The 16,213-nt window shown below is 40.2% G+C and overlaps 1 protein-coding gene across 1 annotated transcript in view; it reads right to left on the reverse strand.

The window, feature by feature from the left end:
- The window catches only part of ELP2 (elongator acetyltransferase complex subunit 2), a 40,329-nt gene extending 39,927 nt beyond the window's left edge, over positions 1-402 (reverse strand). Inside the window, exon 1 of the mRNA XM_008642710.2 lies at positions 336-402. Within this exon, the coding sequence (XP_008640932.1) occupies positions 336-402 (67 nt within the window). The remainder of the gene's footprint in view (positions 1-335) is intronic.
- Positions 403-16,213: the final 15,811 nt, after the last annotated feature.

The raw sequence follows: 16,213 nt of genomic DNA on the forward strand, positions 1-16,213 counted from the left end.
CGCGGGCTGGGGTGGCGTGTTTCGGTGCGAAGGGGGCGTTTTTATCCTTGTTGCAGCTTTTGCCGAGACCTCAAGGGTTTAAAAAAGTTTAAAAGTTTTCTGTTTGTTGGTTTCTGTGAAAAACGTCCTCCTAGTGTCCAACCTAAATGCCCCCTGGCGCAGCTTAAGGCCGTGCCCTCTCATCCTGTCGCTTGTTACCTGGGAGAAGAAACCGACCCCCACCTGGCCACAGCCTCCTTTCAGGGGGTTGTAGAGATCGATAAAGTCCCCCCTGAGCCTCCCTTTCTCCAGGCTAAACACTCCCAGCTCCCTCAGCCACTCCTCATAAGATTTACCCTCTGGACCCTTCACCAATTGGATTCCACCTGAGCTTCGAGAGCTGAGATGAGTATCAGAGATCATGTCGGTGTTACCCATTCCTGGGCTGTTTCCATCCCCTGTGAAGCCACCTCCTGATAAGGAATCATGCTTAAATTCACTCTCTGATGTCGGGATGTATTTAATACTACAGTGTATAATGTCCTAAAATTACTGTCATGGAAAGCATGAGAATTTGCAACTGAGCGATGGCCAGGCTCCATGGCTTGATCTGAATATGTTTGAATAACTCTGCTTTTCAGGGAAAAAAAAGATGAGAACAGAGAAATTAGTGAATTCCATCTGTTAATTTTTTTTTTTCTTTTTTTGATCTATTTATTGCCCTTCCTGCACAAGAAATTCAAATCAAATCAAGAAAAAAAAAAAATACTGCAGTAGTATTCTAGTTTTACTTGCATGGTCACTGGCCTTGAGAAAAGGGGTCACTACAGAGTATTACACTGTATAGATGTGCTCAAATTGTTTCAGCCACTTGGATTCACAAGTTCAAGGATTTTGCCAGTTTCCAGTAGCCACAGATGCAAACAGCTGCCCTACAGGCTGAATAGGAGTCTCAGCAGGAGCTTCGAGACATCCACTCTGCCTCCAAATGTGCTGCCCGACACATGCAGAAGGCCCCAGAGCAGAAGCCAGGCTGAAGTATAAATGGAGAGCCCTGCAATGAAAGCGTGGAAAGGGAGAGAAACAGAGATATGCTTCCTGTCCCCAAATCACACCTAGGATATCCTGAAATAATTGAAACTGAACCAAAAAGCTGGAAAGTCTGGGCTGGAAGGAGAAGCTGGCTTTAATGGGGCTATGCAGGGAATGGGGCAGGAGGTGGGGGCAGGAAAAAACAGCAGCAAAAAGCAAGCAGGCATCCAGAGGAAACACTCTGCATAGCACGTGGAACATTTTGGGCCCTAAACCTCTCCTGCCAGGCCTTTATCTTCCCGTGTGTTCTTGAATCCTGGCTGTTGGCAGCACTGCAACCTGACACAAAAACACTGCAGATAGGCACAGTTTTTTTCCAGTGGGTATGAGAGGAAGGAAGCTGTGCCTGATCACACACAAGATACAGCCAGAAACGCTAGCTGCTAGGGGAACAAATGGCTCCTTGCAGAAAAATGCATGGGTCCAGTCATCAAAGCATGCCTTAACTGAGGAGTGCTGTCTTGAGCTGCCAAGGATGGCTGTGCAGCAGTCAGGTTGCACAGCAACCCCTTCTCAGCAGGCCTTGCCAGGGTTGGAGTCAGGGCTCCGGCAGAAGGAGATCGGGCACTGCCAAAAAGCTGGGTCATGTTATAGGAGTTGCGTCTGTTGCCGTGGGAACAAAGCTGGCTCTGGCTGTGATTGTAGGCATGAGTGTGGCTTTTCCAAGATGGGTTGGGTGAGAGACTCCTCTGTGACACAAAAAGTTAACTCAACTGATAGATAACCTGCTCTTTTGCTGTCCTGTAAACAGGAAGACCTGGGGTGCTGCTTGTGTTGCAGAGATTAGGGGTGTGTCATGCCTGAGGGTGCAAGGGCACTGTGGCCCAGTGCTGCAGGGTTTTGTGAAGCTGGTCTTTGCACACCTCAGGGATGTGTGTTTCCCAGCCAATTTGAGATAGCACATTGTGGAGGGCTGCTAGTGCCAAGTATTGACAGTGATTGCCTCTTTTCTCCAAAAAAAGGTCTGTCATTGTCACCCCTGTGCCACCCTAAAGCTGTCCAACACCAAGAGAACTGGGATGAATCAACACAGAATATGGACTTAAAAGTGCCATGAGGAATGCTGTAGCAGCACCATCCATGGCTAAAAAAGCATGGGAGGCTGGATTTATGTCAGGACAGATCAGCCCAGATGATCAGCCCAGATGAGCCTAGTTTTTTACTTTTTGTAAGTATTATGTCTGACCAAGCCCTCATTCAAATAAGACCCTGAGCCTTTGGTCAAACCCAAGAAAGTTTTTTTGTGAATTCTGATGTTACAGGTTCTTCTCTTGAAAACTGAAATATCTGGAGGATATTGTATGAGAAGTTTAGAATATTGGATAATTACAACAGAAAAAATATTCCTTTTAGGAACGCATTCTTTATAATGAAATAATGTGATGGTCAGTGATGTTACAAGGACGGAAAAGGACATACTCTGGACTTGTCACCAGCTGCCTGTCTTCATTCACAGCTAACATCCTCATGGAATTAAAATCTCTTGTAGAGGCCCAGAGGAGCTGGTGCTTCCTTCCCCTTAAGAGTGGGTCATCACATCTGTCCTTGTTTTCCTTCTTGCTCCCAGAAAATAACTTCTTTATTTTTCAGAAATATATGTAAAAATAATCTCCCTCTTCCCCCCCCCTTTGGTGTAATTTTTGAGACACAGGAAGAGTTGTTCATTGAACATAGAGATGATTGTTATGCAGCCTAAGCAGACAAAGTCACTCCATAGTTTTGTTCATATCTTTTATGTGTCCCAGTTTGGTTCTGCCAATGGAGGTACATCAGCAAACTCTGATAAGGGAGATACTACTTGGACAAAAGTTTTCTTGAGGTTGAAATAAATTTGCCAGTTAGTTAGGCATTGGGAAAACTTCTGTTCAATAGTAATTTAGTAGCAAAATAGTAATTTTGTGTAGTGATTTTGTATCGTAGTAGTAATTTTGATGGTCTACAAGTGAGGTTTTGCAGGCAGAGATGCCTTAGTGCTCTTCATGTGCTCCCCACCCAACTCAGTTATGCCTAGAACTTTATAAGAGAGACCGAGAAAATACAACACAAATCAAAAAGTTACATTTAGTGTTTAATATACGTATCTAACTATGTCTAAACATTGAGATGAAAATATAATAATGTTGCAAATATGTTAAATCAAAGTTTAATGCTTTCTTTTGTTGGGTGAAATCCTGATGTGCAGGAATGTGATAATAGACAGGAGTCATTCCACATGATACTATGAACAGCAGCAATCACATGTTAGGTTTACAGTTTAATTACATGTAGTTTAATTCTACAGAAGTTCAAAAGTTGTTAAATGAGCAAAGCCAATACTCAATGGCTGGGGGCCTTGTTCTTCTTGTAAGTTGTTGAACTTAGCTTGTCTTTCTGTGTCTTCATTGTACACATGCTTATGAAGTAACCCCTAATGAAATTGCCTCATATACAAATTACTGTTTGCTATTTTTACTGCTGTTTGCCTCCAATAGCAACCTGGATGAGTAGTGCCTGGTGAATGAGACAGCTATTCAGTTTTAATTTCTTCTCATTAGTTATATCAGGGCCCTAGACTTAATTTGTTGTACAGTAGTCTTTTCTGTACAGCACAGAATTATCTTTTTCCTAACAGCCTTCTTTTTTCTTTTCTTTTTTTTTATGTAACTTCTACTGCCACGGCACCTGAATGTCTCAGAAAAAAATTTATGAGTTGCGTTTTTCTTTATAAGATAACACTTAGGCAGAGGGGTATTATTATATTCATTTCCTGGGGTGAATATCTCCCTAGAGCAGAATTCATAATAAAATCACAGACTCATAGAACGGCTTGGGTTGGAAAGGACCTTAAAAATCATCTACTTTCAACACCCTGCCATGGGCAAGGACACCTTCCACTAGACTGTGTTGGCCAGGCCCCATCCAACCTGGATTTGAATACTTGCAGGAGTAGGGCATCCACAGCTTCTCTGGGCAACCTGTTTCAGTGCCTCAGCACCATCACAGTAAAGAATTTCTTCCTAATACCTAACTTAAACCTGCTCTCTTTCAGTTTGAAGCTGTTCCCCCTCTTCCTATCACTACACTCCTTGGTAAATAGTCCCTCCCCTATTTTCTGTAGTTTCCACCCACTTTAGGTACTGTAAGGCTGCTCCAAGATGTCCCCAGAGACTACTCTTCTCCAGGCTGAACAACCCTAAATCTCTCAAGCACCATATATCTTTAGGGGCAAAATGCCCTTTGTGGAAAACAGAATAGCATTCACGAGAGTGGCAAATTATCCACAGCATCCTTTGCATCTGGCTTGGATTGAGAGCATTCAAAACTTGGAAATCAGATTCCAGCCCTGAGACACTTCTGATCCCATGTGCCAAGATATCATCTGAGGGATCAGAGCTGGAGTACTATGAAAATAGCTATTGAACAATAGTGTCCAAAACCATAAAGAGTTTAAATAACTTCCCACCTTCACAGAGGATACCCTGTACAACAGCTGGGAACAGCTCCGTTGCTTTTGATATCTTGAAAACAGATCCAGCCTCTTTCTTTTTGACAGCTGTGGGATCTGTGCTGGAAGGCATTCCACTGCATGAGGAATACTAATTTGTGGGTTTGCTAGGATTTCCTTCCCTTGAGCATGCACCTACCAGATTTGCTGCCAGAAGGGATGACCAAGGAGAAGTGTCATTCCCAAAGCTAATAATTGAGTCCATTAAAATTCAGCATCAGACTGTTTTTAACTGCCACTGGAACAAATCTGGAATTGTGGGTCCTGCATTCAATAAAAGTTAATATTTCTAGTGTATCTTGAGTATAATGTAAGCCTGGGGCATCCTTTCCAAATACATTTCTCAAGATAGAAAAGCAGATATTGTTACTTGAATAGATTTAATTTAAAGTGTTTAAAGTATGATTTTAGAAACAATTTCTCCTTTAATTCATCTCACTGAAGACTGAATGATGTTGGTGAAAGAAGCTGAACTGAACAAATCTTAGCTATAACTATTTCCATTTTTCTTGAAGGCTGTATTTTTAGTATTCTATGAATAGCTTAAATCCCCTCTGCCTAAATGGATTTCTGATTTTCTAAAGAAAAAAAACCCTAATTATTTAGAAATATAATTCAAAATTAGTTCTCCAAACAATGACTGTAATTGCTGGCTGAAAGAAATTCCACATAAAATCTCTCTGATATTCTTTTTTTTTTAAAGGAAGACCTAAGACAAACATGACCTAGAAAATTACTTGGGAAAAAAAAAACAGAGAAAAAGAATGAAACAGCTTGTCACATAATCAAACTGATTATGCATTATGTTTTTGAAACAGAAGCTCTAAAAAGAGACATGATAATGGGCATTCATTCCAGAGGGTGTACGTGAACAAACACACATGCACACACACACAAAAGTACGTGGAAATGCCAGCTGTAATAATTAAAATAATATTTTACACTTAAATTCTGTATTAGCAGCAGTTCTTGTAGGACTTGTATAGGCTATTGTTTCACACCATAGAATAATATCTCCCAAACCCAAAAATAAATTTTGAAATAATCTCCTGATGCATGTTTCAATGCTCATTTAAAAACCCCAAACCTAACATGTTGAGTTAATACCAGTTGGTGGTTTATTTGTACACACACATATTTATACATGCAGCCTCATCCACTGCATAGATATTTAAAATGGGTTTGATCATGAAGGGGTTTTGTACAAGTTACATTATCTCCAGAAGGATATGCCTGATGCAAAGCCTTCAGCAATCAGATTCCCAGTATTTGATGAGGTGCTGAATCAGAGGTCTGGTTACCAACACGGGGAGCTGGCAACCTTTTTTATCTGTATGAAAATGCCATACCTCCTTGCTCTTTGTTACTGTCTCACTCCCAGTAACTTGGTGAGAACAGGTAGGAAAACTAATAACCTTCTATCCTGCAGGTCTGAATCTGCTGAGGGTTTCAGCTCGGGGGAAGTACAAACAGCATTACAAGTTTGTGTGAGGAAATCCCCATTCCCAATGCTAAGTTCTCAAAGCAAATGTCTGCTGAGTCTCACAGCTGCAGAGAAAAGAGGAACATGACACAGCATATCCTATGCTCATACAGCAACCTGCTTGTGTTAGGTGAAACTTCCTCTCTAGGAAAGATAATGAAAAACTCTCTCATTTTTGTGGAAATACAGTTTAACAACTTCTCTAGAGAATTTGATGAACTGCTTTACCACACGTTATAGATGAAGTTGTGAGAAGGAAAGGCTTGAACCTGTCCCGCCACAGTGGCCACAAAGTCAACGGTGCCATTCAAGTTGGAGTTGGCATCACAGGTGACTGTGTTGTTTTTCCCTTGTCACCCACAGCAGGACACAGCCCAGTCAGATGCCATAAGCCACAGAGAAGAAATAAAAAATACTTTATTTTAAAAGGGGGAAATGTGCTTTCTGTTTGATGTGGCTCAGCTTAAGTGCCTCAGAGGAAGATTTCATACCACACTAGCATTAAGAAAACATTGTTAACAAGAAAGGTATTTCCTACAGGGGTATAAGACTGAATAATAGTTGACGGTAAAGAAAGAAGGGAAAAATACTGATTGAGTGAACATGAGGAAAAAAAAAATCCCACTGATAAATCAGTTAAAGTATACCAGATTAGGCAATTGCAGTGTACTGAACAGGAACTTCTAATACCTCTTCAGATTTAAGGTAGTGAGATCTGCTTTGCACCTAAAGCTGGAGTTCAGCCTCCTTCTTCTGCATAATAATTCTAAAAAACATACACTTTGGACATCGAGTTAGTATTTTGATACTTAAAATTAACTCACTGGATAAAATAAGAAAAATGAAAATGAGTTTGCATAAGAAAAACACCATGAAACAGAAAGAACATGAAATATGAAAATATAAAAAGCTGCATCATCTTAACCATTTAGGAAAACACATACAACATACAGCTCAAGCTGGCATTTCCAAGCACATTATTTTTAACTCTCACACACTAAAGTGTTTTGAGGCAAGGTATTTTGTCTACATTTCCAGTCAGAAATAGAACCATTTAAAGAAGTAAAATACTGAAGCAGGGATGTCTGGAGAATCAGGGCAAAAGCAATCTCTGCACCAGTGAGCCTTACAGAACATTCTGCAAATAGCTTTGCATGAAAGAACCAGGCAGAAGGGGCATCTACCAAAAGCATGCAGTGCACACTGAAATTCACTCATGAGAATCAAACTTCTGCACACTCAGCAGTAGTAACACTCAGAGAGTAGATGCTTACCTTTCATGCTGCATTGTCAACAAAACCAAACTTACACCAGGCTAGAGTAAATTTTTACCTCATTTTGAGTGCATGAAAAATTCTCATTTCACCAAGGAATATTGTCAAGGTAAATTGCAACATGCCTCATAGTTCCTTCATAGTTCTTCCATTTCTTCCATCCAAAAGTCCATCATCCATATAATCAGGAATTGCAAAAATTTTCTTTTGCAATTGCAAAACTTTGCTTTTGCCAGGCTGTCCCTACAGTCCAAGACATGGAGAGCTACATCCTCCTGGTTATACATACAAATTGTGGGGAAAACAGGTTGGAGAAAGAGATCTGGGAATTTTGACTTGATTGATGGATGGCAATTTGGATATGAGCCAGCAATGTGCCCTGGGCCAGCCGCATCTTGGGGTGCATCGTGCACAGCATCGCCAGCCAGTTGAGGGAGATGATGATCCTGCTCTGCTCTGCACTGGTGCAACCTTACCTTGAATACTGAGTGCAGTTTGGGCACTACAGTGTAAGAAGGATATCAGACTATTGGAGTGTGTCCAGAGAAGGCAACCAAGCTGACAAAAGGTCTTGAGGCCAAGACTTTAAGGGGTGGCTAGGGTCACTTGGTTTGTTCAATTTTGAGAAGGCTGAGGGGTGGCCTCATTGCAGTCTACAGCCTCCTCAAGGAGGGCAGTGGAGGAGGAGGTGCTGAGCTTCTCTCTCTGGTGACCAGCAATAGGACATGAGAAAATGGAATTAAGCTGTGTCAGGGGAAGTTCAGATTCTTCACTGCATTGGTGATTGGTCACTGGAACAGGCTCCCCCGGGGAAGTGGTCATGGCTTCAAGCCTGTCAGAGTTCAAGAAGTATCTGGATGATGCTCTTAATTATATGGTGTAATTTTAGTTAGTCATGAGAAGAGCAGGGAGTTGGATGCAATGATCTTTATGGGTCCCTTCCAACTTGAGGTGTTCTATGATACTTTTCCTATTCTGTCATTACCTTCTAGAAGTTTTCTTTTCCTTTTCATATCCTTTTCCCTCTCCTATTCACTTCCCTGTTGCATTAACTTCTTCACTGAGTGTTTTGCAGAATGCATTGTGTTCAAAGTGCTGGCAATCCTCAACATCCCTGTTCTACTGGGCCTTGTACATAGGGCTTGGCCAGCCCATTCATAAGTGTGAGCAGCCCTATGTAGGAGCCATCCCACACCAGCCTGAGCTGCACTGGTGTCTGTGGGATGGAGATAACCTTCCAAGCTGTTGAAAGACTGTCTGTTAGCTAGACAGCCTGCTCAGATAATCTGTAACTTACCAAATGGTTGAGAAAGGTGACTTTTATGTGGATCAGGGGGTGAAGCACAGCTCTTCTTCCTGGGAGAGGGCTGTCCATGGAGGAGTGAGTGATTAGCTCAGTTGTTTGGAGCATGATGCTAATAACACCAAGGTCACTGATCCCCATATGGGCCATTCACTTAAGAGTTGGATTCCATGATCCTTCTGGTCCCTCCCAACTCAGACTATTCTGTGTGGTCATATTTCTCTGTGACCCCAAGCACTGTCACTGTAACCCCAAGCAGGTGCAGGTGGGTGCTGGGCTGCCTGCCCAGCAGGGTCCTTGGGCTGTGCCAGGCTGCACAGCTCCTCTGCCTCCAGGGTCACCTCACCTTCATCACAGTCAGAGCTGCCTGCGGGCATCGCCCACACCATACCAGCAGCTTTGCCTCCTATGTGGCCTTGCCTGTATCTAACCATGCAGCAAAAAGTTCTGTGAGCATCCTTTGGGAACAGAGTTTTCTTGTGAGAAAATCCCGTATTAGCTCAGAGAATCAAAACAGGGAGAATGGGAGAATGTCTCTTCATGGACAGGGTCTGCTCTGCATGGAATTCCTTGGGGAAATCCATCTGGCTCCATCTGATGCTGCATGAGCACAAGAGTGCTCAGCAGCTGAAGGGATATAAAATGTACTCACTGTATATATATTCCTCTTCTTTTCTTATTGTACAAAACCTGCTATTTTATGAAGTTGTTTGTTTTCTAACCTTTCTTGTTGATATTCATAAGAAGCCCTGCTCTGTGTCTTTCCCCCTTCACCTCACCCCCTCCCCAGTGCAGAACAACCTTCTCTGCCTTTTTCCCACTGCAGGTGTAACCCTGCCCTCTAAGCCCATCACCCCTCTGCACCACTAGCTCACTTCCCATCTCACAGCCCTGAGAGCCAGGCCGTAGAAAGACTTTGGCATGCCATGAAATGGCATAAAGTTCAGGTACAGAGGGCTGAAAGATTCTGTCACCCACCTCAGTGTGTTTGCACATTTATATTTCTCATACTATGACATATCCCTTAAAAACAAAAAAGGTGCTATAGAGGTTGAGAGATCTGCACTGAAGAGTTGCATACGTGCCTCATGCAGAAAGCAGCTAAACCAAGCTGAGGAGCTGCGCATCATCCTCATACTGTTCATGTGCTTAATGCTACCAAGTCACCCAAAAACATACAGCAAGCAAGCAAGGCAAAGGGGAGCTGCTGAGATGACTTCTGCTTGCACACTTCTCTGCTTTTTGTTTAGAACTTTGTGAGACTGGCTTTAAATTATTCTGGTTTTAATGGCCTTTTCCTTGGTTTTTTTTTCCTGACTGTCATTAGTCATTACCTGACTTGGAAGTGCTCAGGATCTGGGGAAGCCAAGGCATTTTGGTTCAGCTGTCAGGTGAGGCATGTGACAGATGGCAAAACTTTATTCTTAATGAGATGTTTTTCCACCACAGGTCTCTAGCAAGGGAGTCCTCCCTCCCAAAGCCTGCAGTGAGCCCAAGGTCACTGCAGCAGGACAAGCTCAGGTGAGTATCGGGGAAAAGCACAAGCCCTGGGGAGGTTCTGTAACAGACTGCAAGTGGTGGTGTTACCCTGAGGACTGTTCTGTTTAGAACACCAGGGTAACAATAAGGGTGGCAAAGAAAGGACAAACTTTTAGCCTTGGGGAAAACTGTGAAAGGTGCCTTCACATTGGAGCCAAAAAAACAAAAAAAAAGGTGTTATTTACTTGGACTTTATTACAGCCTGCATCCAACTGCATCAATCTTTAGTCATCTTTATAGGATTTTTAGTAGAAGGAATGACTAAATTATAATAAACACAACATTCTTATTTTATAATACAGTACAAAACTGACTAAAGTATTAGCAGGTAAGGTCTAAAACCATAGAGCTGGCTTATTATGGTCATATTTGATCTAATCTAATCTAATCTAATCTCTAATAATTCTTTCCTATTTTTACAGATGTATACCAATGGAATTGTTATCACAATCTTTTCCAAATTCCTGATAAAAGGCATCAATGTGAATAAAAAAAATTGTGGAGTAATAGTGATTAGCTTTGAGATATGTAAGAGTCATGATCTCTCTCTCGTATATTTGTAACCTTTTGTATAAAAATTTATATCTAAACAATATTTTCTGATCCCCTTTTGAATATGTAACATCTGTTGGGAAGTAAACACAGATTTTCTTGTACTGTATAAAAGATGTCAATGTTCTATAAAATGCTAAGAAAATGTTTTAAACACGATCTTTTTTTTAAAAACATGAGCCTTTTTTTTTCTCCTGAGATCTGTGAAGAGAATATGTTTTCCTTCTTTCTATTTCCATCACATAGAGGAAAATTTTGTTTTCCTTAGTTTAATCATAGAATCATAGAATGGCTTGGGCTGGAAGGGACCTTGAAGATAATCTAGTTCCAACCTCCCTGCCATGGGCAGGGACAACTAGACTAAGTTGCTCAGAGCCCTGTCCAACTTGTCCTTGAACACTCCCAGAGATTCCAAGAACTCCTAGAATAAATCTAATCTCTCCCTAGACATAAGAAGCATTACAGGAGTTGCCCCAGGCTGATAGAAATTGTTATACCTCTCTTGGAGAAAATTTTTGATTGTTTGCATCTTCTTAAGGTTTGCTTCTGAACTGTGATAAAGAAAATGGCATTTTATTCTTTACTTTAGTGTTCAATACGCCCTGTAAGCTATGACATGAATCCATTTATTGTAGCCCCAGTACGCTACAAAAAAACCTTTTACGAATGTTGGAAATTTATTCTACCATCTTCAGGGCAGCAGTTGAGAAACAAATTGAATAAATTTTAGGTGGGTGTTCATGAAACTGAAAAAAATGGATCAGCAGCCTCTTAGGCAGATTTTTCCCTTTCTGGGTTTTTTGTTTTGTTTTGTTTTTATGACATGGAAACAGGATGTACCTTCCCTATTTTATTACAGATAATTGCATTCAAATCTTTCCAGATATTAAAAATAACTCATTTTCATGCATCTTTGTAAAATACCGGGGGGGGAGAGGGAAGGTGGGTGTATTCTATTTTCTGCATCGCTATTATTCCACATTTTTTTATTTCTATTTGTCCAGAACTATACCTTTTTTTCAAAAGAGATTATCAGATGCAATTTGACAATATGTTTGAAGAAGCTCTGATAAACAAAGATGACTAATAGGAGTTTTACCATTATTTCACATCACTGTTCACTTCCAAGTGAAAACCTCAGCCTACATTTTTAAGGATGCTGTTTGTATGAACAGCCTATTGGTTTGTTCGAATATTCTCTCATAGAGTAGTTCCTTTTCTTTCCTTTCTTTAAAGTTACTTTAAGTCCTTACTTGATTCTTACAAGTACATTATTGCATGAATATTTTAATTTTCAGTACATGGACATCCTTCTGCTTTTAGCCTGTATATATTTTGTCATTTCAAAACTTTAGAAATTATTTTTTGTGTCTAAGAGTCTTAAATAGGTTAGCTGTTGTTTTGCTAAGTCATGTGCTTCTTTCTAAGTAAGACTGAATTCTAAATAAGATTAGTGGTAAACTAAATATTATACACAGTTATGAAATATATTAACCAACAGAACTGAATAATATGGCAATAATTTAGCATTTATATGTATAATAACCATAAAAAAAGAATAGTATTAAAGCTCAAAAATCTTCTTGAGCATTTGAGCCTGGGATAATCTGGTTTAGGGTTTACATTTTGTGATGGTTCCATTGATTTATGTCTCATTTGACAAGAAGGTACCTGATAAAGTGTCTTTTGAGTCATATGACAGGAAGATTAAAGAAATTTAAAGTTTTCATATCTTTGGGTTCCAAATCCAAGTTAAGCATTGTAAAACAGAGGTGACCTACCTTGCAAAGGTGCTGAGTCCCAGCTGGCATGGACATCAGTTGTTCTCACTCATCACGTTATCCCACTGAAATCCTCATGTCTTGCCCTGTCTGCTCCCTGTTACATGTGACATGTCTTCTCTGATCACACATTCCTTCAAATTCTCTTGCCCATTTTTTTTCCCCAAACCTCTTTTCTCCTTAAATCCTTTCAATAAAACTGTGTATGCTTATAAATATTTTTAAATTTCATACAGAATTTCAAAAGGCAAGACACTGAATAAAACCTTGACCATGACCTTTTCTTCAAACCTTCTTCTTCTATAATCCCCATTTCTCCCCATGGTGTATTATTTCCCATGCCCCAACCCTATGTAGAGATTTAAATTATTATGCTTCTATAAAGAGAGTTCACATTTTTCCTTCTTCACAGACAATAATTTATTCCAGACAATGAAATTTTTCTGTGTCTGAGCAAATATTGATTCAGACCATGCTTCAGTGCATGAAAATTATTGATTATTGATGATCCTGCAAATCTGAGTTTGGTCATTTGTAGTTCTAAGTTCTGGGGCTCCAGTTGTCCGTATTTCGGGCCACCGCCCATCCTTCCCATCTCCATGTGCTTTCTGTAGGAAGAGGAATGCAGTGGAAGGTAACTCCTTTCTCCCTTCCACCTTCCCACAGTGCATCAATCCAGCCCTACTGTGAAGCCATGTGAACCCACAAGGCTGAAGGTGATCTGAAGTCCAGTAGCCAGAATTCAACTTAAGAAGTCCGGCTTTGCATGGAATTTCTGAGCCAACACTTCTGTCCTGCCAGCTTTGCTTTGCACTAGAGAGCTGTTGCCCACAGCCGAAGTGCAGAGTGGGTTGGCACATTTTATTTCCTAAGTTGCTGCAACAAGTTTTGCCTGAACTTTTTGATCAATCTCCTCATCTCATAGAGCAAATATAATAACCAGGCAAAACACAATATTTGCAAACAAGGAGGCTTCTTATCTGCCAGAGATGTTATTTCTTTCTGTCCTGTTTTCTTTCCCAGCAGCTGCATAATGGAACTGTCATCTTTTATCATGAGATGTTGTGACACTCCTCTGTTGCTTTACTAAGCAACAGAGTTCCTTCAAGGCAAGTACAGTTATGTTTTCAATTAAAGTACAATGTCACACATTTGTTTCCATTTCCATCTCATCGACAAACAGTGAAGATAAAGAATATATATTGTATTTTTATCCAGTTTTTGAGAACCACTCATAGGTTGGCAGGGCCACTGTATCACAGTCCTTATATAGCTTCTCACACTTCACACAAATTTGCACAAGCACATGTAGCTCTCAAAAGCATATCTATCTTTTCAATGTCATTTGATTTGAAGTAGTCACTGATTTCACTCTCTATCATTTAGGTAATACCTTTGACCCCAATGTTCTCCTCCACTTCTGCATACTGTGATCATTTTGATTCATTTGTGCAAATGCCCTCCCACACAAAAGCAAGTTAGAGATGTGATACTGGTCTTCACTACCTGGAAACCTATTGCTTTGATAGAGAGGTATTTTGGTCCCATTCCTGAGTCCAGCAAATATTTTTACACTTACTGGTTATATCTCTAATAAAAAGCATTGTTCTTACATGAATCATTTTGCTGGCACTGAAGAACTGCAGGTTTCATTTTATTTTTGACTGAGTACAGTTTGGTTTAAAATAAACTTGGTTTGTTTTGCTGAGCATCGTTTATAAAGGCCTGGAAGGAGGTATTGAAGATGGCCAGATGTGCTCTGAGCCCTTCATCTGCTGATGTGCCCCTGTATAAGGTGTACTACAATATGCAGGCTTTATGGTGGACACTAGGTAGTCTCCAGCAATAATTTTACCACAGTTCACTGGTGTTATAACTTTGCAAATGACAAAACTTAAATTATTTAATCTCCAAGCTAGAAGCTAGGTCCTTTTGCTGTCTTTGAATGTAGGGCTGCAAGGAATCCCAGGGGCCACTTATATAAAAGCAAATCAACTCTGTATGAGACATTCTGGAAAACTTTTCCAGAGCTACTTCTGTACCATCTACACAGGCTGTCCTCAGCCTACCACTGGCAGACTGGCCAAAGTCCTGTATGGCTAATTTTTTTAAAACTTGGCATCTTCTTATTTCTTCCCCTTGTTGAAAAGAGCTTCTGCCTTAGGTTGCTTTTTTGCTGTGCCGTGAAGGCGCACGTACTCTCTGCTAATGAAGTATGATGATAGCCTTGCTGATCTTTGCCCCTCTCTTTAATTTTCTTCCTTGTTGTTCAGCTGAGGCTGATTTTCAAACCTTTTCAAGAAATTTTAATGAGAAAGAAGTTTTGCATAGATCATCCTCCCTCCCACTCATAGCAATTGTGATTTTCTCCTGTTACTTGAGGCAACAATATTTCTAAAGAGACATTTCTTATGTGGAAAATTATTGCTTGGAAAAAGGTTTCTTCTCCTATTACTATTTCAGAGTTTATCAGGTAGGATCAAGCTAAAATGGCTAATCCTATATCCAATTTTCAGGCTGCAAACCACATGTAATAATCTCATTTTGAAGTCCAGCAGCAGACATAGGAGGGATTAGATGACTCAGAGGAATAAAAAAGGCTGGGTGAGTATCTGGAAAAATTTTCTTGGTCAGTCTGTAAAAGATTGAACAGAGTTTTCCCCAGAAGAACGAAAAAATAATAATTTTGAGTAGCTCAAAACATTGAAAACAAGTTTGGATGCGGTAGCTTGTAGAGGAAGAATGTTGTACTAAAGCAGATAATAAGCAAAAGGGCTTGAGAGTTCTTTCTGATGTTTCTTCTCTGTGGAAGGGTAATTAGGTATGTGCACAATTACAAAGCAAATGGCATGCATGATGATGTTTTCCTCAGTTAGATTTGTTTTTCTGTTCTTCTAATTTGGCTTTAATTAACACTGACACAAACAGGTTTTTTCCCTAAATATAAGCACAGATATGTACTGTGGTTAAGGTTTTTAATTATGCCTGTGGTGCACTTAGGTAATTTCTATTGGTATCAAGGAGAATACTGCTTTTTTTTTATGTGCAGCTGGAGTAAATGGTACCCGAGTATAACACTGATAGTTGTGCTTTGTTGTGTGTGTGAAATTTAGCAAAGGGAATTAACAACCCAAATGAGCGCTCCCACATGAAGGATAGTATTAAACAAATGTAGCTGACCTTCCTACTCATAATTCCTGTCAGGAGACTTTGAAGTCTGATACTAAAAAGACTGTGGAGCTTGGAAACTGAAGACAGCATTTCACAGGTATTAGCATGATAATTAGGAGTCTGTTTAACACATTATTTTAATTTGAAAGTAAGTAATCAGAGTTTAGATGACACTTTGCTTAATTATATCGAGTGTTTGACATGAAAGTAAATTAATAGCAAATTGATTTCCACCACCTGCTACTATTAATGCTGGGAAAACCTGTAGAACTCCAAATACCATACCTTTGTTTTATACATATATTTTTTAATATTACTATCCAAAAAAGATGTTGTATCTTTGTATGAAACAACACAGTGCGTTCAATGGAAGAATAAAGCAGCCAAAACAGTTCCCTAGAGAGCAGAAGACACTGTGGGATTGAGTGTGTGATTGGGATTGAGCCTGTAGCACCATCACTGCCCACTGCACAAGGCAAATGCAGTTCCTGAAGTGTTACACGATCCAGACTGTGTCCTGGAGTATTTTGAGTGTAACTAGATAAGAAAGGGAAA

The sequence above is a fragment of the Corvus brachyrhynchos genome, unplaced genomic scaffold, assembly GCF_000691975.1.
Source record: "Corvus brachyrhynchos isolate BGI_N302 unplaced genomic scaffold, ASM69197v1 scaffold409, whole genome shotgun sequence".
NCBI lineage: Eukaryota > Metazoa > Chordata > Aves > Passeriformes > Corvidae > Corvus > Corvus brachyrhynchos.